At 48.4% G+C, this 22,842-nt stretch overlaps 2 protein-coding genes across 4 annotated transcripts in view; both read right to left on the reverse strand.

Moving 5' to 3' along the window:
* Window positions 7,489-10,369, reverse strand: POU4F1 (POU class 4 homeobox 1). The gene is made up of 2 exons (XM_021065767.1): window positions 9,961-10,369; window positions 7,489-9,313 (listed from the first exon to the last, which is right to left on the reverse strand). Exons 1-2 carry the CDS (start codon window positions 10,081-10,083, stop codon window positions 8,171-8,173), a joined length of 1,266 nt encoding a protein of 421 aa, XP_020921426.1. The 5' UTR covers window positions 10,084-10,369; the 3' UTR covers window positions 7,489-8,170.
* RNF219 (ring finger protein 219) overlaps window positions 19,636-22,842 on the reverse strand; it is a 44,932-nt gene continuing 41,725 nt past the window's right edge. For all 3 annotated transcript variants that reach the window (XM_003131038.5, XM_021065769.1, XM_021065768.1), the window contains one exon: window positions 19,636-22,637. In XM_003131038.5, coding sequence (XP_003131086.3) covers window positions 21,116-22,637 — 1,522 coding nt within the window. In that variant the 3' untranslated portion in view covers window positions 19,636-21,115. The remainder of the gene's footprint in view (window positions 22,638-22,842) is intronic.

Consider the following 22,842-nt stretch of genomic DNA (forward strand, 5'->3'; position numbering starts at 1 on the left):
TGCAGATGAAATTCCTGAAGAAATAACTATTATTACTCTACAAACCCTAAAAGTTACAAGCAAATAAAGTCTTGACAACAACTCCAAAAGGTGGAGAAAGCCTCTAGGATGTACATATATGCATATGTATACATACACATAATATATAGACATGAATGTATGTATGCATGTATAAATTTTTGGCGAGGGAGATGATACTCAAAATCAAAGCAGACATCCCACTCGAAGCTTATTTAATTCACTTGAACGTCGTAACTGAAGCTTGAAATTCCCTTTACCCAATATTCTTCTCCTTTCAGCCTCCTGCTGATAAAGCACTGTACCCCTTTTGAACTGTACTCTGGCTGTTTGCTTGGCAAATAAATGCTGTTCCGCCCTATTAAACCTTTTAGGTAGTTTCATCTTCGAATTTCTCAAATACAGAGCTAATAAGGAGGTGCTTTGATGCTGTTTTACTTTCAAACTATAGCCTCCAGGCGTTGAAACGCGCAAAAGGTAACCGAAAAAGTAAATTGCCACAAGCAAGGCGCACCCTCCCTTTCAAAATCGCTCCTACTCTCTGCATTGCACTGCGTGGCAGCCGAAAATCGCCTGTTCCTGTGCAGAACTGCGTCGCGCTGGCGGCCTCTGGGGTTCTGAACCCGCGCCACGTAACCAGGAGGATGAGGAGAGGGGAAGCACTTTTAAGTTTAAAAGCCCTGGGATCCCTTGGGGCGCGGGGAGAGGTGGGTGGAGGGGTGGAGACGGAAGGCAGAGAAGGCAAAGCTTCCCAAAAGTTGATTCTAGACAAATATCAGACGGGAAGTGAAGATTAAGAAAAGACAACTTGTTTAACCACCCAGTAATAAAACTTTTGCATAAGGCGTGGCGCCGGTGAGCGGCAGCCTCCTCAGAGGCTCTAAGGCTGATTTCAAACCTGGGGCTCAGATTACACTTTGGAAGGAGGACCCCGGCTTGCACTCACCGCCCCCCCCACGATCCTTTCATGGAATATAAGGAAATGAAACAATGGAAACATATCTGTTTTCTTTAAAACTGGGATGAAAGAGACTCCAGCTCAAAAGCGTTGTGGCTCCTCTCTTTTGGGTATCTTTCCGGAAGAAATGAAAGCCCCCGGGGAGATACCTCTGCCTGGAGTCAAGTGGATCCTACCTGCTTTTTTAAATGCCTACAGTTCCATTGCTAACTCATAAAACAGATTTTAAGCCGGGTAATTGAGCTCCAACCTTAGCCTCGGAGCTCCTTGTCACATTCTGCTTCTCATTCTTTCACCACAACGCTTTGGTAAAGTCGCATAAGTGATCAAAATTAACATAAATCATTATTAGTTATTAGGATTTGCTCTAAATTACACGGTGACTATCGCACCAGCCCCATCTGCCGCCCCTGCTCTCGAAGCAATAGATTGCAGATAAAATAAATGTCCTTACCCCATTAGAAGGTTCCTGTCTCTGTAGCCAAAAGCCAAACAAAAGCAATAAATACCGGGCTTTTTCTCTCCACTATTCAGCTGTGACTCTTTTCATCAGCTCTTCCTCTAGAAAAGCTCGATAGCTGCCTGAAAATATTGCATTTTATATCACCAAAGGGCGATTAATATTGCATTAACTGTATTTAACATTTTTTTAAGCGCAAGTACTCTACCATGAGTTAGTTTCTGTTAATAAGTACAGGGGGTATCAGAACTACTGCAGACCACTTAAGATATCCGTATAAACATATTATTGTCTCACACTTTGTATTTATATATATATAAAATGTTTAGAGTGTAGCGCGCGATGTTTGAAGTGGAAAAAGCCGTGCTAATGGTCTGCTTAAAGTATTCTGACACTGACTGGAGACAGCCAGGTCCCTGCCTTCATTAAATGTTTATTGTCAACACTTGGCGGGGAAGGGGGTGGGGGAAACTGGTGTAAGTGAATTTTCACGGCTGGAAATTGTCAACACTTTGTTTTATTCTGACCCATGCCTACAAAAGTTTGTATGCACTATGCTGCACAAAAGCCAGCCGTCAGAGTAAACTAAACTTTTGTCTGTAATTCGTTTTACCTAATCAGTGCAGGGAGTCTGCCTTCCTTCCTCTTCCATCCCTCCTTTGGCCACTTCTTCCTTCCATGTTTCTTCGGTTCCCTTCTTTTACTATTCTCTTCGCTTTCTACATCGGAGAGAAGCGACCTCCGGGACACTCGGGCTTGGGGCAGGGGATGGGAGGCGGGTGCTCCTCGCCCTTTTCGCTGGGTTTGCGGGAACGGGACGTTGGCTCCCTACAAGAGCTTCGGAGCTTCTCTCGGACTCGAGGTTTTCCTCCTCCGTTTTGTGATCCAGAACACGGAATTCTCCGGGTCGAATGCCCAGCGGCCAGCCTTCCTCCTGCCCTGGCTATAAATTCTTGCCCAATAAGGTCAAATTCTAATTCGTAGCATGGCTTTGCGGGTGCGCACCCTACCAACCAAACAAAAGCCAAGGCCTTATCGCTCTCAATTCTTTTCGTAAAATGTCAACCAGTTTTGAAAGTTTTGTGGCGTTTAAGATGTCTGTTGACTAAGGCAAACTGGGGAGGGGAGTATTTTTTAACCTCGGTGAGCCACCGCTCCATTCTCTTTTCTCGCAGGACACCCTCAAGAGCACTTAACAAGGTGGGGAAAGACCTTCGGGAACGCCAAATTACCTGCGGCGGAATTCGGGTTCGATTCTGAGGGGACTGACGCACGCAACGCGCATGCGTGAGCTCGGCGCGCTCCCTGCGCACTTCGTGCGCGTCCCGTCCGCCCGGCGCTCCCCGTGGTCCGCGCCCCGCTGGTAACGCCTGCGCACGCGCGCCAGACGCCGGGGTGGCGGGGGTGGGTGTCGATCGTTTGATCCGCTTGGGTCCTCCATCGCTTGAATAAATTCGGGCCAGGGCCGCAAGTGGGTAGCTGTCCCGTCGCCCGCGAGGACTGCGGCCTCCCGCAGCTGGAACCCTCCGGACTGCGAGTCTCGGGGCAGGCGACGTAGGGGCGCAGACCCGGCACACCGCGGTCACTCGGCTGTGGCTTGCACGCCTGGGGCGCTGTGATTTCCCGCGCGGGCTGCCGGGGTTGGGTGGCTGTTTCCAGGGAGAGAGGGGTACCATGCCTGGGTCGGAGGAGGGCGGGTCCCCTCCGGGCTGCGAATTCAGACCCAATCAGCTTCGCCTTTGGTTTGAAATGGCACCCGCCAACTCACTAGCTCCTATGTCCGAAGTCTAGCGGGGGAGACAGGCGAACAGCGGAAGGCGGCTGGGGGAAGGAAGCAGCAAACGAGGCCGCCCCCGAAATCACTCCCAGAGCCGCAGGCGCATTTGGCCGCTCCAGTTCCGAGGCCCTTCCGGGCCCGCGCCTAGCCCTATAGATCCGCGGGATTTCGGGGAGAATGAGGGCTGCCCGTCTCCCACCAAGCTGACTTGACAACAATTACGAAAAGTTTTTAATTAGCGTCTTGTTATCATTCATTTTATTAATTTCCAGAACTCTCAGGCCATGAATTATTCAAACGGCAAGCTAACCGAGCAGCGCGGCCGCGCGTCCCCGCTGCACGTGCCCGGCCCGACTCAGGCCGAGCTGCTTGCCGGCTGCCCCGGGAGGGCGTGAGGCGGCCGAACCCGCCAGCCTCGGTGGCACAAAGGTTTGATAAATATTAAATAACATAATTATTGAGACAAAGGCTTATCTCGCAGGTGAGAAAGAAGCCCTCCTCCCCGTGAGAATTGGAGTTGGTCTCCTATTTTTAAAAAAGCAATTAAGGTTGCATTCTGCTTGGAAACCTCTCGCGAGGACTGGGGTTAGGTCTGCAGCAGCAGTAACACCCAACAGCAGAACCACACGAGGGAATCATTGTGGGAATCACCTGTGTCACCCCGCGGCCACCAAGGCCATTCGGATGGGGTGGGGAACGCTTTTAGCCAGGTTATGTCACAATTCCAACTTCAGAGATGAGACTATGAAAGCCCATACAAGTGAAAAATGGAGTAGGGCTGCTTCCAGAGTTGGCTGGAGAGGCCGGAGCAGGAGCCTGAGCTTGGGAGTCCTGGGCCCAAGGCGCTCTGTTCTCCCTGGGTGGCGCGGCCATGTGTAGGAATGGGACCGAAGTCGTCTTAATATCACAAGAAATTAAAAATCGATACAGTCACGGCAGTGAGTGCCTAAGGTTTATTTATGACAGTGTAATCAAAGTTGAGAGCGATTTCAGAACACGCATTAAACAAACATCTTTTCTGAAGTTAGTTGAATCGTCTTGAGAACATCATTCCTAGACCTACAGAAGGCACAGGACCTGAAGCTAGGACTGGGGAAAGGAGAAAAATTAAGACGAATGGATGGCTTAAACGTGGCAGATGCATTTGATGCTTGCTTTTGCCTTTCCTACTCCACCTCCTGAATTTCCCAGAGAACCTGAAATGCAAACAGAGCACAATTTCCCCCATTCTCTCCAACGTATTTAGAGACTTGAACCAGGGCCACGCTCTTTCCACCCACTGGTGCCTGTATTCGCTTGAAGTTCCACTCTTCAGAGCCAGAAAACTTTGAAGGGCTAATAACGCGGAGTAGCAAGCCTTGGCACTCTCTCCAGGAGGACGTTTGTTTACTTGTTTATTTCTTTACGGATTGACAGTTAAAGGTATCTTAAAATAGCCTTGATTATTTCTTCAGGCAGTACACACACTCACCAGATAGCAAGGCATTTCTTGTTTTGCAGTTTCCTACTACATAAAATAGGAAATTTTGCAAAGCATATATTTTTATGATGTTTTATTAACATAATAATTGTTTTCTCTTTATTTGGTAAGGATTTTAATACAAAACAAATGCTTAAGTTATTACATACATTGGTCATCATTATATAATTCAAAGGTATTTGCCTGCAACACTTCTGTTTGGGGCAAATTAAAAAAAAAAAAAAAAGCCTTTGTAAATCTGTTTATTTGTTCATTCCTGGTTCTTCAACAATGAAATCCGTGATACTTTTCTATAAAATAACGTGTTTGGTTTTTTTTTTAGCAAATGTATTTTATTAAAAACTTTTATGACATTTCAAGTTAATAACAACAGAAACAAATCAATTTTGATGGAAGAGATCTATTTTTAAAAATACCTCTAGTGCTTTTTTTTTTTAAACATTAACTGTTTAAAATCACAGCTTTTTAAATGTACTCTTCTTTTTCGAACATCAAGCATTGTGTTTCACAGATTTGCCGGTGAAATTAAAAAGATTTGGCTAAAATATGATGACTTCAGAAGATATAATCCCAGCTATTAAGAAACTTTATACATTTGGCATTTGATCTAGTCCCAGGTCACCAACAGAGAATCTCTGGTCCCTCTGGAGCAGTAGGTGGCACACTAAAGTTCCAAATGAACAGAGGCATTTGACACGGTGGCTGGACAGATCAGTGTATGGTTTTTATTTGTGTTAACCTCCAAAGAAAAGTCGGTTACAACATTTTCTTAGAAATGTTTTTAGGCTAGAACAACACATACATAAGCCTCCAGATGCCTCTGCCCCTGAACCTTGATTTAAATATTTTGGGAGTGCCTGGTTATTTATTACCTTCCACCACTCTGAATCGAGGGCTGTGCTTGAAGAGTTTCTGCAGTTTAAAAAAAGAAAAAGAAAAGAAGAAAACTTTGGTAAACACAGGCAACCAATACAGAATTCATTTTATTCAGAGCACTGCTTTCACATGAGTTATCTGAAAGTGAATTCTGATTCAGCAGAAAAATACATCATTCTCATTCTTTCCTCTCTTCACCCCCACTTTCAACATCCTCTCCTTCCCTGTATATTTGGTTGAATTGAGTCTCATTCGTTGACCGGCTCTACCTGGACTTGGCCCAGTATAAACACAAAAATGCACCCAAATCATAAAACTGCTCTTCTTTCAGTTATGTTTTATTTGCAAGTGTACTGGGACACATCCCCCTGTTGTATTTTGGCGCACAGAAGTGGTTCTGATAGAAGTGAGGAGGAAGGAAAGATAATAGAGCAAAGACACAACCAAGGAAAAAGCTCAGCAGACATACATGGACAGGTAGATCAATCTGTGAGACATTTCAGGATTAACACTGGCAGTCTGTAACCACTGTGGGAGTGTGTGCATTAAAGAAAATATTTACAGTAATGTTCCTTTTTTCCTTTTCCTCTAAATACAAGAATATGACAAGAATGTTGTGTTTTCGGTGAAAACAGGCAGTAGACTGTGAAATCACACTATCCACAAAACGGTCTATCAGGAAGCTAGCCCAGTTTAGTGCTCAGTTTCAAATGCATAGAATGTTTGCGCTGCAAACAATGATATACAACATAATTAAATAAATAATGCCTAACCAGAGTGAGACCTAGTTGTGTTTCTTTCTGCACCTTTCAGATCATGCATGATTTCAGTCTTGTTAAATGGCAGGTTTTTTGTTTCTCATTTGTTTTCAATTTTTACTTCTTATTAAAGGATAGTTTATAAACCATCTCCGCCCGAGATCAAAAGAGTGTTTTGTGCACCACGCAGGCATTTTACCTAACCACCTTCAACTGTTTTCTCATTTTTTAAAAAACCCATCAGCAGTTCATAAAGTACCTTGATAATTACTATGAAGTACTATACATGATTTTCTATTTGGGAGACTGATAGTGCAAATTAAAATTCTTGCTACCCAACATTTTCCCCAGCAATAAATTACTTCTGAATAATAATAATAGTAATAATAATAATAATAATAATGAAACAGTTGTTCTGCTTCCCCCCCCACCCCAACATGCAGACCCTTTTGAAACAAACAGAGGGCTTTAAACCTGTCTTCCTCTCATCTGGGATTTAGTTGATTTTCTCACAGCCAAGTCCTGCTCCAAGTGAAAGCAGAAACTTCTCAATATTTCAATGATTTCATGTTCTCCAAGAGAGAAGGAAAGGGGACCTAGAAGAGCAAGATGGGTCCAGTTCTGTGGAGAAAATGGGACAGAGCATCTTTCCTACTATCTGCCACCCCATCAGTCCATTTGAATCAATAGGGGAAAAAAAATCAGTAGATAGTTAAAAATAAAACGCTCAAAAAATAAATAAAAGGGCAAGTTTTATGAGTGAGGGGAAAAGCTTATTTTGAAATAGTCTGTTCTCAAGATCTTAGATGTAAGAGCAAAAATGGAAAGAGAAAAACCTGTTTAAAACGGTTTTGTTTTCTTAGAATAAAATATTTATTTCGGAGCCCGTAATTTCTGCCTTTTAGTCGGCTCAAAGACTGCGGCTCTCTCTCCCTCAAGACCCCCACCCAACCCTTCAGGCCTGATCCCTGGAAAACCTGGACTTCACCTAAACAAGCACCCACCCACCAAGCCCTTCAGCTGTGTTCCCACCCACTTTTTGGCTAAGGAGAGCAGCCATCGGAGTCTCATTGGAAAAGGGAAAATAAATCAAAGAGGACTTGGATGGGGTATGGGCGAGACTTAGAAGGAAAACGGAATTAAACACACAGAACAATTAGCTTCGCTACCCGAGAATTTCACCTTTTGGTTGGTCTGGTTTTCGATTTTTGACTCAGTTCATGTGTGTAGGGCTGGGGCGGTGATAAGAGTGGTGGTGGTCTTTTTTTTCCTCTGGGGGGGGGAGGGATGAAGCTGCAGAATACGGCTCTCCGAAGTTAAATTTCTAAAGCATTTTTTCCCCCTTGGCTTTTCTGTTTTGTTTTAGTTTGTCTTTATTTGTCTAGTTTTTGGTGGTTGGTAGGTTTTTTGTTTTTGCTTTTTGTACATAGTTCCTTGGTCCCCAGGAGATTTTGATAAGTGTCTCTGGTCAAAAACAGTCCATTTCCCTAACCTTCCCGCGTGTACCCCCCCACCCTCTCCCCCAGAACCATCCTGCTCCTCAAAACCCCTCCTCCTGTCTCCGCTTTCCTTCCCTTCACTCCCCGCTCTCCCAAATGCTCCTCTTCTCCCCCCACCCTTCTCTCCTGTGTCCACACCATGCACCCCAGTCCTCCAGGCTGGGGGAGGATAAGGGCAGGGTGAGCAGAGAGGAGGTGGAGAACACTCAAGAAGGGACTCCCCAAATGCAAGCAGGATAACAACGGACACTCTGAATTCGAGGAGGAGAAGCAGGCCCGAGGAAAGCTCCCCGAAATGCCCCTCCACCTCCCCGTTCCGCCCCGCCCGGTACCTCCCATCCCCCTCAGTAAGTGGCGGAGAATTTCATCCGCTTCTGCTTCTGTCTCTGGTTGCAAAACCACACCCGCACCACGTTCTTTTTGAGGTCCAGTTTCTCGGCGATGGCGGCGATCTTCTCGGACGAGGGCCGGGGCTGTACCGCGAAGTAGGCCTCGAGGGAGCGCTTCTCCGGCGCGGCGATGGAAGTCCGCTTGCGCTTCTTCTCGCCGCCGTTGAAGAGCTCGGGCTTGTTCATTTTCTCGCGCTGCGCGCCCTCGGCCTCCTCCAGCCACGCCTGCAGGATGGGCTTGAGCGCGATCATGTTGTTGTGTGAGAGCGTGAGCGACTCGAACCTGCAGATGGTGCTCTGGCTGAGCGAGCCCACGCCCGGGATCTTGAGGTTGGCCAGCGCCGAGCCCACGTCGGCCTGCGTCACGCCCAGCTTGATGCGCCGCTGCTTGAAGCGCTCGGCGAACGCCTCGAGCTCGCGCGGGTCCGTGTCCGAGTCGCAGATGGACGCCAGGCCCGCCGCGCCCACCACGGCCGCCGCTGCCGACGCCGCCGCCACCTGCCCCGCCGCCGCTGCCGCCGCCGCCGCCGCCGCGCCGTGGTGCGCCGCCGCCGCCACCAGCCCGGGGTGCGGCAGCCCCGACGGCATGTTCATGGCGGCCGCCGCCGCCGGGTGCGACAGGTGGCCCAGGCCGTGCATGTGCGGGTGCGGATGCGCCGAGCCGCCCAGCAGCCCGCCGCCCGGACCCCCACCGCCTCCCCCAGGGCCGCCGCCGCCGCCACCGCCCCCGGGGCCGCCGCCGCCTGGGCCGCCGCCGCCCCCCGGGCCGCCGCCGCCCCCCGGGCCGTCGTGGGCGCTGCCGCCGCCGCCCGCCGCGCCCGCGCCGCCCGCTCCGGCCATGAGCGCGAGCGAGGGCGACGAGATGTGGTCCAGCAGGTCACCAGGCTCGAGCGCCTGGTGGTGATGGTGGTGGTGGTGGTGGTGCGCCAGCGGCACGGTGGACGTGGACGTGCATGGCACGCTGTTCATCGTGTGGTACGTGGCGTCCGGCTTGAACGGGTGGCTCTTGCCTTGGGACACGGCGATATCCACGGCCGCTAGCGCCTCTGCCCGCGCCAGCAGCGTTTCGTCTAGGCTGGCGAAGAGGTTGCTCTGCAGCTGCAGGCGACACAAACCAAACCAAAAAAAACCACAAAACCAAAAAAGCAAAAACACAAAACAAAACCACACACGAGTGGGAGAGCACAACAGGCAAAAGGCAAACACAAAACAACCAAAATAACAACAGGGGTGGGGATAGTGGCGACCGGGAAAGACAGAATAGGGACACATTGGGGATGAGACAGGGGGGTCAGATGAGAAAGGACGGGAGTGTGGGGAGAGGGGAAGATGCAGAGGAGAATGGCACACAGGAACACATTCGGGGGACAGGCGTGGGAGACGAAAAAGGAGGGGGAAAGAAGAAGAAATGGAGATGTAACTCGCAGCTGGGGACCCGTGTCACGCACCCGAACACGCACAGAGACCGCCTTTCCAAGGCATGAAATTATCAGAGAAAGTGGAGGGAAGTCGAGAGTCATGGCCCCAGCGCTCCCCACTCCGATCGCCGGCGCCAGACACCGAGGCAGAGGCGACGGAAACAGGACACTAAGCGCCACTGTACAAAGCGTGCTTCGCAGCGGGATTCTTCTAAAAATCCCTTCCCGCACCGGGACCTGGGCACACATCAGCACCCGACATGCAGCGTCTCTGAGACTGGGAGGGGCCGGGCGCGCGGGCCAGGTCCGCGGGCGTGGGGCGCTTACCGGCGGCGTGGGCAGGCAGGCCCGCCGGATGGCCTCGGAGCTGGAGTGCAGCGACGGGTACTTGTGCTCAGGGAGGGTAGGATGCATGGCAAAGTGAGGCTGCTTGCTGTTCATGGACATCATCTTGATGGCTTGGCATGTAAATCCACAAACACTCCGAAAGTCCGCGGGAAAGTGCGCACGCTGGCTCCCCCGGCCTCCCTTCGGAGGCTGCAGCCGTAGCGGCTAGCGGCGCGGAGCCGGTGGACGCGCCGGGGGCCGCTGCTGCTTCTGCCGCCGCCGCTGCCGCCCGGCGCTCCCTCTGACCGCGCAGACCGCCGCTCACCGGCCACGCGATCCCACTTCTCCGAGAGCTCTAGCCCCGTGCGCCGACGGGATGCACTCCTCTTACACCTGAGCCCCACTTCTCGCGGCCGGTCCGGGGAGCTCTCGCGAGAGCTCGCGGGCCCGCCGCGCTGACAGGCATCAGCTGTCTCCGTCTGTCTGACGCGCGCTCTCCCTTTCCGCGGCGCCGTGCGTCTGCGCGCGCGCGCGCTCGCCGGCCGCGACCGGCGCGTGGGAGCCGCTCTTATAGTGACCACCAGCAAGGACAGCGCAGGTGATGCACCTGTAGCTACCCGGACATGCGCACTGCACGCCTCACCTTTCCCACCTCGGGTCTGGAAGATCAAAAGGGCCAGCTATTGTCTGAGGGTAGGCACCTTTTTGGGGGGGAGAAAGACAAGATAGAAGCTTGCTAGCCTCTGGGCGGTTTCCCTCCCTCCTACGCCGCCCCCCACCCCGCGCCGCAACTCGAATTGCAAGCCCTGAATATATGCGCATTACTTAGGCACACCTCCTCTCCGGGACGTCTAACAAGCTGTTATATAATGTATACAGCTGGGCATTTGTATGTTAAATTATGCCCGTGCATTCCTCTGTATACGGTATAAATAACACAGAATGCAGAAGATGCTGTCTTTTGCTGCAAGAACCTTTTTCTTTCATGGTTTATAAATAGGTTCCTGGAGAATAATCGCGGTGACAGACATTTGTTTGAAGCAGTCAGATGCTATTGATTTCCATATAATTTAATTTCCTCCGCATACTTTGTTGTTGTTGTTGTGAATATAACTGTGTCAGGGACGACAGTGACAGCCACTTAGGAGCCACACGGAGCGAGTGCTTTCTACCAAGGAATGGCTGTTGAAATGAAATTGTGCATTTCTCTTATTGTTTGTCTCCTTTAACCGTGTACAAACCCACATTTCAAACGCGCTCCGGGTGATCTGAGGCTTCTTGTAATCAAAAGGAAAAATAGTTAACAGGGTGTAGTTGGGATCCTTATCTCTCTTCAGCGTATACACACACACACACACACACACACACACACACACACACACACACACACACACACACTATGCTGGAAACCCCAGGAAAAGGAAATAGCTTCAGAGAAAAGGGAATAAGATGTTGAAGAGAACTTTGCTTTCCCTTCTATCGTTTTGACTTTTTGTCTCTGTCTCTCTCTCTGTGTGGATGTGTATACATACATAGATGAGACAGAATCAACCGGTTTATAGGAAAGTGTGATTAAAATATTAATTCAAACCATTTTGAAAGAACTGGGGCCAAGCTCTGGTCCAGCCTTTATTTTTTATTATTGTGAAATCAAAACCTAAGAAGAATAAATCAATTAGCCAACCTGCTATATGGCCTTTATGTGGCAGGCAGATCAAGGGCCTCCCGAGGGAACGTGCTCGAGTCCCCAGGGACTCAGCGCTTGCCCGGGGTGATAATAATAGCCCAGATGTTATCACATCTGCGGCGAGAGATCTGGAGAGCCGCAAGGGGCTGCTTATGGGAGGCGGAGATCAGATAAATAATCTTTCTGGGCTCTTCCACACCAAGGAGGTCTGTATTTCCACCAAAGATTAGATCTCTTTTCTATAAAGCTAAATTTGCTTTCGCGTGTAAGACACATTTGGATAAACGCGTGCCTATTTAGCATACACACTACTCAAAATCCAAGACCAGCCCCCAGGCGTCACCCAGGCTTCTTCTTTCTTTTCTTTTCTCTCTACCTTTCCACCCAGCCTCCCACCCCCTTGCAGAGAGGGGAGAGAAAAGGACGTTCACTTGCTGGTGTGAGAAGGAGCCTCGTTTCCATCCATTACGCGGTCCCCTGGGAGTGCTAAATGCAACATTATCTCTACGGGGAATGGACGGTGAGCAGGACATCGCTGGAGGGAGCGAGTGAGTCCTACGGTAGTCGTCGCACCGGGTGTCCAGGCTTAACTTAATCCTTCCCGACACCCATCGCGGCGCTTCCCCAAGATCTTCGGGGGGGGGGGGTTGGTGGGAGGGGCGGGGAAGAAGGGCCCCTCAGAGGACCCGCGCTTAGATTCTGTCCCCCCGTTCCCCCAGGCAAAAACTGGCTTTTAGGGACCCCAAAGAGTGCAAGGGAAACACAAACACAAATAGCTCAGGTTTGAGGCCATGGACCCGGAGAAAGCGAGGCAAGCCCCAAAGCTCTCGAAGCTCAACTCAGTTTACCCTCCGACGCTGAGAAGTCACCAATAAATACCTAGCAGGGAAGTCCTTGGCCTGAGATCAAGAGTTCACCATCTCGCTGAGACGCCCCTCCTACTTCACTTCTTTTAGGGACCGGAGACCCTGCCCACCTTAACCAGGTGCCAAGCCTTTGCAAGGGGCAGGGGGCTTTTCCCCCAGGGCCTAGAAATAGGGCCCTGGGTACAATTCCCAGTCACTACTGGGCCCACCAGCCCCACTAATGCATTGATTGGAAACCCATTTGGGGCACATTTGTGTCCATATGGAGCTTAGGAAGTGTGCTTGTCAGAGTGAAAATGCCCTTATGGAACAATACACGTGTGTAGGAAGGAAAAGAAGGCAGATGAGCAGGGCATCGAGCAAAACAGCGTTGCCCAACCTAGGGCCAATGGGGGGCAGGCAGGAAGATCACTGAAAGGGTTTCCTGTCTCCCTAAAAAGGAGATGGGGTTTAGACAGAGGGGCCTACTGTCTGTCCCCTCACAAAGCTGTATATCTTGATTCCATCCTCCTCATTTCCTGAAATTATTTATTTCATCCCTGGCTCATTTTCTTTTATCCTACTTGCTTTCCTCGAATGCTTGCTGAGCACCAGTCTGGGCCAGTACAAGACACTGGAGATAAAATGAATATGCAGATATACAGGTATCTGCCCTCCAGGTGGAGGCTGTATATGAGCATGGGGCAGCTGCAGGTGAAGGGGTATTTTGTGATACAGATGTGATGACAGTTTTAAGAAATGTGGGGTGAGGTGGCGGAGGATGCTTGGAGAATTACCCTGCCACATTCCCGCTGGGTCTCAGCCCCAGACTAGAGAGTGGGACACTGTGGTGGATCTGTGGGCAGTTACTTTGCCCTTGTCAAGCCTTTCCCTGGTTACTCCAGGGCCGTGAAAGGAAAGGCTGGCCAACTGGGGCCCAGTCCATAAATGTCACTGCTTTGATTTCTGGGTTTGGCAAGTGCGGTCACTAGTTGGCTTCTGCCTGAGTAGTGATGCCCACCCGGGGTCCCAGGCTTGGCACTGATTCCTGGGCAGGTTTTATTTTCCCTTCCTGTTTAATGACCAATGCAAATTCCCTCCTCCCCGGACCTCATAGCTTTGCATTTTATCAAGAGGGGGATAATGAATGCACAGCTATTGATTTCCAAGGAATTTCTGCCCCCAGGGATAGGGAGTCTATCACATGGATCAGAGACACATTTCTTTCCCTCATTAATTAATTTTCTCCTCCTCCTTTGGCAGGCCCCACTTCACATTTCCTTTGGCAGCGCCTCTTTCCCGAGCTCAGGGAGCAGACGTGGGCAGGTCGGAGGAGACCGGCCCGCAGAGGCGCTGCGCTGGGGCAGGCACCTTGCGGGTGAACTGTCCTCGCATTTGACCACCCCGCCCCCTCCACAGATGCCAGGGGCTGGGCGGCCTTTCTCCTTCCCAAAGGGTGTGTGTGTGGGGGGGAGTTAGCGCTGGACTCCTCAACCTTTGCCCCCCACCGCGCCCCCCCTCCTTTGGGACTGAACCCGATCTATTATTTATCCGCATTCAGGGAAGGGTGGGGGGATGGGTCCCGGGGAATGTCCCCTGAAGTGAGCGGAGGTTGTGTGTGTACAGGAGAAGGGGATCGGGCCCCGCGTTCTTGCCCAAACCCGGGGATCTGGCCCATCCTGCAAGCCCAGCGGCCCAAGAGGCAACTTGGCGCTTCACAGATCCCGGGCGCCACGTTTCCTGCGGGCTGCTGCCCGGAAACTCGGCCGGTTCACCGTGCAGCCAGCGCCCTGTGCCGGGGAAGTCGCCAGAGCCTGGAGTCAGCCGGCTTCAGGGGCCGCTAGGGTCGTTTTAAGCAGCGGGAATTGCCAGGCAGGGGAGTAGCAGGCCTGGAGCTGGGGGCGGGGGTGGGGAGGGCGGTGAGGGTCAGTTCTCGGGAGAGGGTCTGCTCTTGGACAGCCTAGCACCCTCCTGCTCAGACCCTCTCTGTCCCGAGGGTGGGATAGAGGAGGGACTAGTGCCGAATTTTCGCCTCCTCTCCTGGCGGCCTTCCCAGCGCGAAGCCTGGGCTGCAATTAGATCCTGGATCTCTTTGGGCACTACCCCTCGCGCACCTCCGGCCCGGTCCCTCCCGAGGTACAGGACTCGGCTCCTCGCCGGCCCGCAGGGCCGTCCTGGGCGGTGGGTGGTCCTGCCCTCTGCCACCCCGATCCCCAGCACAGCCCAAGGCTCGAGTTCACAGCCACGCTCTCGCTAACAGGAGCTGGGAGATTTCCTGCAGGCCAGTCTTTGTAACTCGCCCTGCCCGCATCCTCGGCAGCTCGTCTCCCTCGGTCCCCAAGGCCAGGGGATGGATGAATTATTTAGGCCCGTGGTCACCACCTCTTGGAAGAGTCCCAGCCCCGCGTTCATGATCCAGCTGGGACCCGTGGGGGAGGTTCTTGAGTAAGCGGGTGGAAAACCCACTGTCTTCGTTCTTCTGGCCGTTTAATTCAAAGGCAACTTCTGTTGAGAACACTTTTCCAGGATGTTCACCACTCCACTCCAAGATGTCACTGATAGATATCACTGAAGTGGCAGTAAAGTAGTAAAGCACTACCGGTCATTAACACTCTGTGTGTGTGTGTGTGTATGCGTATATGTATGCATATGTATGTGTATATTTCTATGTATCTCCACCCTAATCTCTCTGTGGACTTAAACCCGCCTACCTGTGAAAGCCCTGGGAGTGATACGTGACTACGTTCCTGTCCTAAGAGGGGCATGTCCTCCCCCGCCCGTTAGTTGCCAGACCCGGTTTCGCTGTCCAAGTGACAACGTTGGACCGCTAACCACGACCACGGGCCCCTGTGGTTTAGGTCCCAAAAGAAGCACAGCTGCCCCCGCCCCGCCCCCTTCCAAAACGGGAGAACGCGCAGATCAGAGAAGGGTTCCAGGTCCCCTGGTCCAGAACAACAACAAACCAACCAACTCTACAGCAGATACGCCCGCCCCTGACCCCACGCGACCAGACGGAAGTTGTGTCTCCTTCCTCTCCCCAGAGAGCCGCTGGCCCGCCGCTCCGACCCGGACACCGCACGCGTTGGTGGGAGGCAGCTCCACTGGCGGAAAAGGACAGCAGAGGACTTCCAGCGCCCCCACCAGCGTAGTTCCGGGGACCAAGAGGCTGGCGCCCGTCGCCCTCCGCAGGATCGGCTCTGCCTGCAGGAGCGGGATCCCCAGGAGGGGCCAGACGCCGCGGAGAAAAGCGCGAAGCTCCGAGTCCCAAAGCCGGAGTGCGGAGCTGGGTCCTGTCGCCCGGCTCTAACGCTCGCCCGCGCCGCCGCCAGCCGCCCCTCCTCCCCGCCTCCTGCACAAATCAAAGCCCCTTGCGAGGGACTGGGAAATAGTTGCCTTGTCATGTAACACATTGCCCTGATTTATTATAAAATTTTAACGAAATCATGCATATTTTAACAGCCTTTAATCACTGCATGAAAATTTAATTCATGGACTGTAGCGCGTTTAAATAAATGAAGTGTTAATTCATTAGGATTAATTAATTTGTTAAAGGATTGTGTGCAAGGTTAAGGTGGAAAGAAAACTCTTTGTTGGTTTCGCGTCTTAATCGCCAGGTTTCGCGAGTGGTAATAAAATGAAAGGAAACCGGAGCGCGGGTCCTTTCTTCGGGTGGGGCCTGGGCGAGAGCAGCTGAGAGCGCCCTACAGAGTGCGGGAAACTCCGGCCAGAGGGGTATCGGCAGGTCTGTCCTCCTGGGAGACTGTGTGAGGGGAGAGGGGGGCGACGCTGGCTTGGAGAATCCTGGAAGGCGGGGTTCGCCGGAATCAGAAGGGAAAAGTGGGATCCGAGCCGAGGCAGGCGGGCCAGATCTCACTTCCCCACCCCCAGCACAAAGATGACCCTGTGAGGGAAGCGAGGTCAAGCCTTCCGGCCCTCGGTCCGCTAAGCCTCGGCTTAATGGACAGATGATGGGCCGGACCTGCCACCTCCTGAGCCTTCCAGCGCCCAGGGAGTCAGTCTCGCCAGCAGGCCGCCGGCCCTGGCGGCAGGGGCAAGCCTAGGGTCTCAGGGGATGCTCAGAGAAAGGGGGGCGGACCAAAGCCAAACTTGCTAGCTCAGGCTACTGGGAAACCTTTTTCAATCAGGAGCCCTGCTGTTAGGGAATGCTCCTTCAGTACCTCTTCCGAGACGTCTGATAGAGGCCCACTTGAAGAGATGTACTTTTCCACAGCAAACTCTTATACATCCTTAAAGACCCAGCACAAACAGCACTTCCGTGAAGCCACCTGGTTCCTCTCTGCTCCACGCTACCCCCAATACAGACACTTTTCCACCAATGTTATAAGAATTAAAATGGACCAGAACTAGGTCCTCCTTCACAGAAGGTCTCTGTAAACACAAGTCAAATTATATCCCCAAATTCTAAGTGCCAAACTAGGCACACATTTTTACACGTAGTTAATCCAACGAGCATTTATTAGAGGGGAGTCTGCTTCCTGTTAAGATACGCTAAGGAATCTACCTTGTTTCAAGAAGTGGTGTTCTAGACTGCCTCAGTGATATCACACTGAAAATCACCCAAGCCGAAGCTTTAGATGGATTCTTAAAAGAAATCTGCAACTTAATAGATGCTTCCTCTCTCAGAGTGGGGTTCCGAGAATTAGGCAATAAATGTTCACTATGCACTCTGAGATCACTGCTTAAAAGGTTTTCTCTCTGCCAAGTATTATTAAAAGGATCAGGTTACATCATGATAGGCAAAGACTGTGGTGTAGGACTCCCACGAATAGGAATGAAAGACCTTCTTATGAGGCCTTGGGAAACCCTTCTAATCTAATAGGCCACACTCCATAAACTGTTCTCTACAAATATTCCCAGGTACAAAAGTGAGGAGGGTGGAAGTCAAGTGCGTGTATTACACTGAATAACTGAACACCATTCAAGTATAGAGAAGAAAAGTTCCTGAAATATCTTAAAACTCAGGACCCTTGTTCAGTGGTACCTTTAGAGGTTTCAAACCAATGTAAATATGAAAAAGCTCATAGGAAAACAGAGCTGATTTCATATTAAGGGGCAATAAATCTTAAAATATGCCATTTTCAGTTTGAAGTCTAAGTTGATCCATTAAGACAGGAAAAAGACTTGTCATTTTGGATGGGATAAAGTTTTTAAAAATTAAAAATGAACACTTAAAGGTCCTGTCAAGAAAATATCTAGCATCATGTCACACTCTCTTAGCCATAGCATTTTAGAAAGATGAGTAGTCCAAAGATACTGTTTTATAAGGATGTATCTTTTTCCTTTATCACTAGGGCATCTTTTTTTTTTTTTTTTTTTTGGCTTTTTAGGGCCACACTTGCAGCATGTGGAGGCTCCCAGCTAGAGGTCTAATCAGAGCTACAGCTGCCAGTCTACATCACAGCCATGGCAACATCAGATCCGAGCTGCACTGTGACCTACACCACAGCTCACGCCAGATCCTTAACCCACTGAGCGAGGCCAGGGATGGAACCCACGACCTCTCAGTTCCTAGTTGGATTCGTTTCCGCTGCGCCATGACCGGAACTCCACAGGGCATCTTTTTCTAGCATAGCTTTAGTGCTATTTTGAAATTCATCTAAATTTCAGAGTTAATGTGAATCTTTATAAACTTAAAGCGCTAACTCTCATCATTGAGCTTCCACTTGTAGAGGTAGATCCATCACAGGTCGGAATTAAATGCTACCTGAAATGAAACATGCTGATACTTCCACAATACTACTTTAAAAGTAATCTTTGGAAATTTCAAACCCATTCATCCTTTGGCCTACAGATGTGAATGTCCATGCCTCCTATGCGTGAGGGAGGAAGAGTAGAAGCTCGGCGTCAGAGACCCAGCTCCAAGACACAGTTCTAATCCCGCTCTAGCCATGTGACCACTAATCCTCAATTCACTTAACTGGAAACTGGGGAAAATGATTCCTGGCTCAGAGTTTTTAGATGAGACAGAGGCTAGTAAAAGGTAGTTGGTTTCAATAAAAGGTAGTTCTAAGTGTGTGCATTTAATAGATTTTAAAATGAGACCACCATATTTGTCATGATATTTCAGATTATGGTAAAGAGATTAGGAGTATAAATGAGAATGTGTCATTAAAATCAAATCCTGCAGATTATTTCAACTGAGGAATGTCACAGGTTTGTTTAATTTAATATAAGAAATACTGTTTTGGGGAGGATGGAGCAATGTTTCTGAAGCAGCTGGGAAATACTCTGGTCCATAAAGACACCCTCACCCCAGTTAAACACTAGTAAATCAGGTTATATACTGTGCATTTCCATGGCACAGTGTCAGTTTGTATTTGGATTAAAAACTGTACGTTCATGTTAAAAAAAAAAAAAAAAGAAAAGAAAAAAAAAGTTACAGCAGAATTAGGCTTACCCCCAAATTTACTCTATACAGAAAAATTTTAGATTTCTACATTTAATAGAATTTCAAATGTATATCTCCATTGTCAAAGATATTTAAACTGCAATATTTCTGAAAGTACCCATTAGCTTAAGCATTATCAAAAAGATTAAAATGTATAAATGCTTTTTAGAAAAAAAATATGATAGAACAAAAATTATGCTTTATATTAGCCTTTTTGTGGGGAGAAGGATCTTATTAGATCTAAAAGTAGAGGTCATGATTCTCCAAATCATAAGTGATTTTTTAATACGTTTATGGTTTTGTTGAAGCCTGAGTCTATTATAACAGAAGTCAGCAAATTTTTCTGTACCAGGCCAAAGAGTAAATATTTTAGGTTTTGCACCATATGGTCTCTGTTGCAACTATTCAACTCTGCCCTTGTAGCGCAAAAGCAGCCATAGATAAAATGTCAACAGATAAGAGTAGCTGCGATCTAGTAAGACTTTATTTAGAAACACTGATATTTGAATTTCATATTATTTTCCTGTATTATGCAGTATTCTTTGTATTTAAAAAAAAAAACATTAAAACTGTATATACCATTTTTGGTTCACAAGCCTTTCACAAAAACAGGTGCAGGTCAGATTTGGTGCAGGGGCCATAGTTTGCCAACCCCTATATTAAAAGATCAATTAAAAATGCTAAGTTTTACTGGTCTATGTAGGCTAACTGAACATCTGAGACAACATCAAGGATTACAGTGCTTATGCCATCCTTTATTCGATTCACATAGAAAAGCATGCAGTATTAATGTAAAACAGTACAGTATTAATGTAAAATGTTCAGTGCACATTAGATAAACAAGTCATTAGCATACAAACCATTTTTAAAGGCCTATATAGGCACACCAAACATGTTTAGAATAAAACACCTTTTTAGAGCCTAAATTAAAAATTGTGCTTAGCTCACCTGTTCTCACCCCTTTAATACTCTTCATGGAAAAAAAAATTTGCCCTATATAAAAGATATTCTATTAGCCAATTAAAACTCGTAAGTAAGGAAAACAGTGCAAGCAAGAATGCTACCATGCATATACAGTTTCCACAAAGAACAGTAACATGCAAACAAGTACTTCGCCCCTCCAAAAAAAACAAAAAGCTCCCCTGGGACGTAAGTGGATCAAGAACTTGGCAATGAGTGCTTTTGCACATGTATATCTTGAGTAATGAAGCTACTATGTTTAGGCTCCTTCAAACCCAACTGTTCAGTGCCTTCTTTCTTGCTCAAGTAGGCTGAATTTCTGATATTCAACACACAAAAAGATGAGCAAATCAAAGTCTATTCTTTCACACTAGCACACGTTTTCACAAAAACTGGACCAAAAACAATGTTAAAAACGCAGACATATACAAAGAACCTTAAAAAAAAAAGTATATTGGACTAAGGATCGAGTGCTGTTTCTCTATCATGGCCTTGTATAAAAGTTAGGCCATCACTAAACATAAATAAAAGGGGGCAGGCAAAGTAATTTCCACCCTAGGAAAAGCTTTAAAGAAACCCGAATGCCTTGTGAGCAGTATGTAGACAACACCAAAAGTTTTATTTAAGAAATACAAGTTCTGAGGATAACTGAGGCTTATTAATGAGCCACTGTATCTGAATAGTTAAATCAAGATTCAAGAAAACAAAATATACCCAAACCAGATACATGCAGTATTTGTTAAAAAGAAATCCTCTCCCGGAGTTCCCACCATGGCGCAGCAGAAAATAATCCGACTAGGAACCATGAGGTTGTGGGTTCGATCCCTGGCCTCGCTCAGTGGGTCAAGGATCTGGCATTGCCGTGAGCTGTGGTGTAGATCACAGACACAGCTTGGATCCTGCATTGCTGTGGCTGTGGCGTAGGTCGGCAGCTGTGGCTCTGATTTGGTCCCTAGCCTGGCTGGGTACCTCCACATGCTTCGAGTGCGGCCCTAAAAAGAAAAAAAAAAAAAAAAGAAAGAAAGAAAAGAAACCCTCTCCCTACCTTTTCTGGTCAAAATGATCCCAAACGAAAATGAAAATAACTAAACTCTTTAAAATGGACAAAAGTATCCTGGGTACACCATTCTGACTTGACACCTGGCTAAGGATCATCAATTCCAAATCATATAGACCTTTTGAGGGGAAAAAAGTTAACTTTAAAATCTTATCTTCCTCTCAAGACAAAAACAGAAATGATGCCTCTCTTCTAAGTCAACTTTTAGTTGCTTTGGATGGGCTGGCATTGGAAAGGCTGCTCTGGATTTTTCTTTTTGTTGACTGATTCATATTTTTATTCCTCTTTTCAGGCACAAAGGAAGTGGAAGTAGACCAAGGAGACTGAAGGTGGTTCTGGAGACCATGCATCTCTGAGGACATCTTGAACAAAGATGACCCAAACCTTTGATCTTCAAACAGACGGTGTGAACTGCTTAACAAAACACCCTGGGAAAACTCAGTCTGAAACAAACAGCTCGGGGGTTTGATTTCATTGGTTCCTGGGTTCGAACTGGGATGGAGTGAAAAATCTTCGTTCATTTCTTGGTCAGATGGAGAGAGGAGAAAAAAAGAGTTGGATTTCCATTCATTTCCATTTTCTAACTGATCAGTAGTTAGAGAGCCTTTGGAAAGATGTGGCTTAGTTCTTTCTTCCAACTTATCTGGTTCCTCAAGGAATTCACTGCCTTGGGATGACTTTGATAACCCATCCAAGTCCAATGACTTAAAACCATTATTACAAGGGCTCTTGCTGTTGTCAGACTCTGACATCATCGAATCCAACTCCGAGATTTTGTCAAGGTAAGCCGCGTCCATTGATGCTTCGCTGGATGTTCTTGTCCGATTCATTTCAAAAGTGCGGATAGAATTCAACCTCTTGGATAAACACGAGCCTGATTTCTCACTCAATTTTGAAGAAATTTCTCCAACAGAATTTGCTATGGTGTTCCCCTCTGAGCTTTCAAAATCCAAGCTGGGGGTGTAGCTTGTGGAACAACAATCCCAAAACCCTGTCTTTGGGGAAGTAAAACATTCTGATTTCTTTTCACTTTCACTTCTATCATCTTCTGAAGAATCTTTATTAGAAACACCAGGAGAATCACAAAAATCATCAAACACCAATTTTCTGAGATGGTTTGGGTGCTTTTTGGAAACCCCTGCTTTGACCACAGAGCTCTCTCTATTTTCTGGTGTACTGAGCTGAAGGCAGCTAAGGGACAAAGGAGTGCAGGGGGCTGGAAGATCATAGAGCTCTTCATCTTTGTAGGCTACACAATCGCTCGGCTTCCCGCCCCACTCTCTTTCCAAATAAGTATCCATACTTGTATCGGTCACATCTAACATTATTTCTGCCCGTTTCTGATAAAGGTCTTTGTTCTTACAACAACTGGGTTCTGTTTTGTTGGTGCCTTCCTGCCTGGCAGAACTGCTAGAAGGTTTTGCCAGGTGAGAACTGGAGGTGGATGAGCCAAGCTGCTTCCTGGCACCATCACCTTGATTCTTGGACGCCATGTCCTCCTCGCTGCCTGTGTTCCCCTTGCCATCTGTAGAAAGTGCTCTCTGGCAAATGGAATTCCGAGCTTCCTTCTCATCACTTGAATTTTTTAGCTGTGTAATTTGAGATTCTAATTCCTCTATATACTTATCACTTCGTTCCAGGGCTTTCTTGAGGCGATTGGTTTCTCGTTCATACTGCTCTACTTTGGACTGAAGAGCAGCTACGGTAAACCTTCCAAACCTGCAAGGAAGGGAAGGATAGTTAACCTTCTAGTTCAAAATTTTTTCTTTCCTCTTCCAAGTTTAAGAGTGCCGATTGTCTCTGCGCATTCTAATTTCACATAACAGTGACATTTCAGCATAAGAACAATGCCAAAGGTGCTATCTTCAAAAGGAGGTTCCCAGGGAGTTCCTGTCGTGGCTGCGGGTTCGAGCCCTGACCTCGC

This window comes from Sus scrofa, chromosome 11, assembly GCF_000003025.6.
Source record: "Sus scrofa isolate TJ Tabasco breed Duroc chromosome 11, Sscrofa11.1, whole genome shotgun sequence".
NCBI classification, from domain to species: domain Eukaryota; kingdom Metazoa; phylum Chordata; class Mammalia; order Artiodactyla; family Suidae; genus Sus; species Sus scrofa.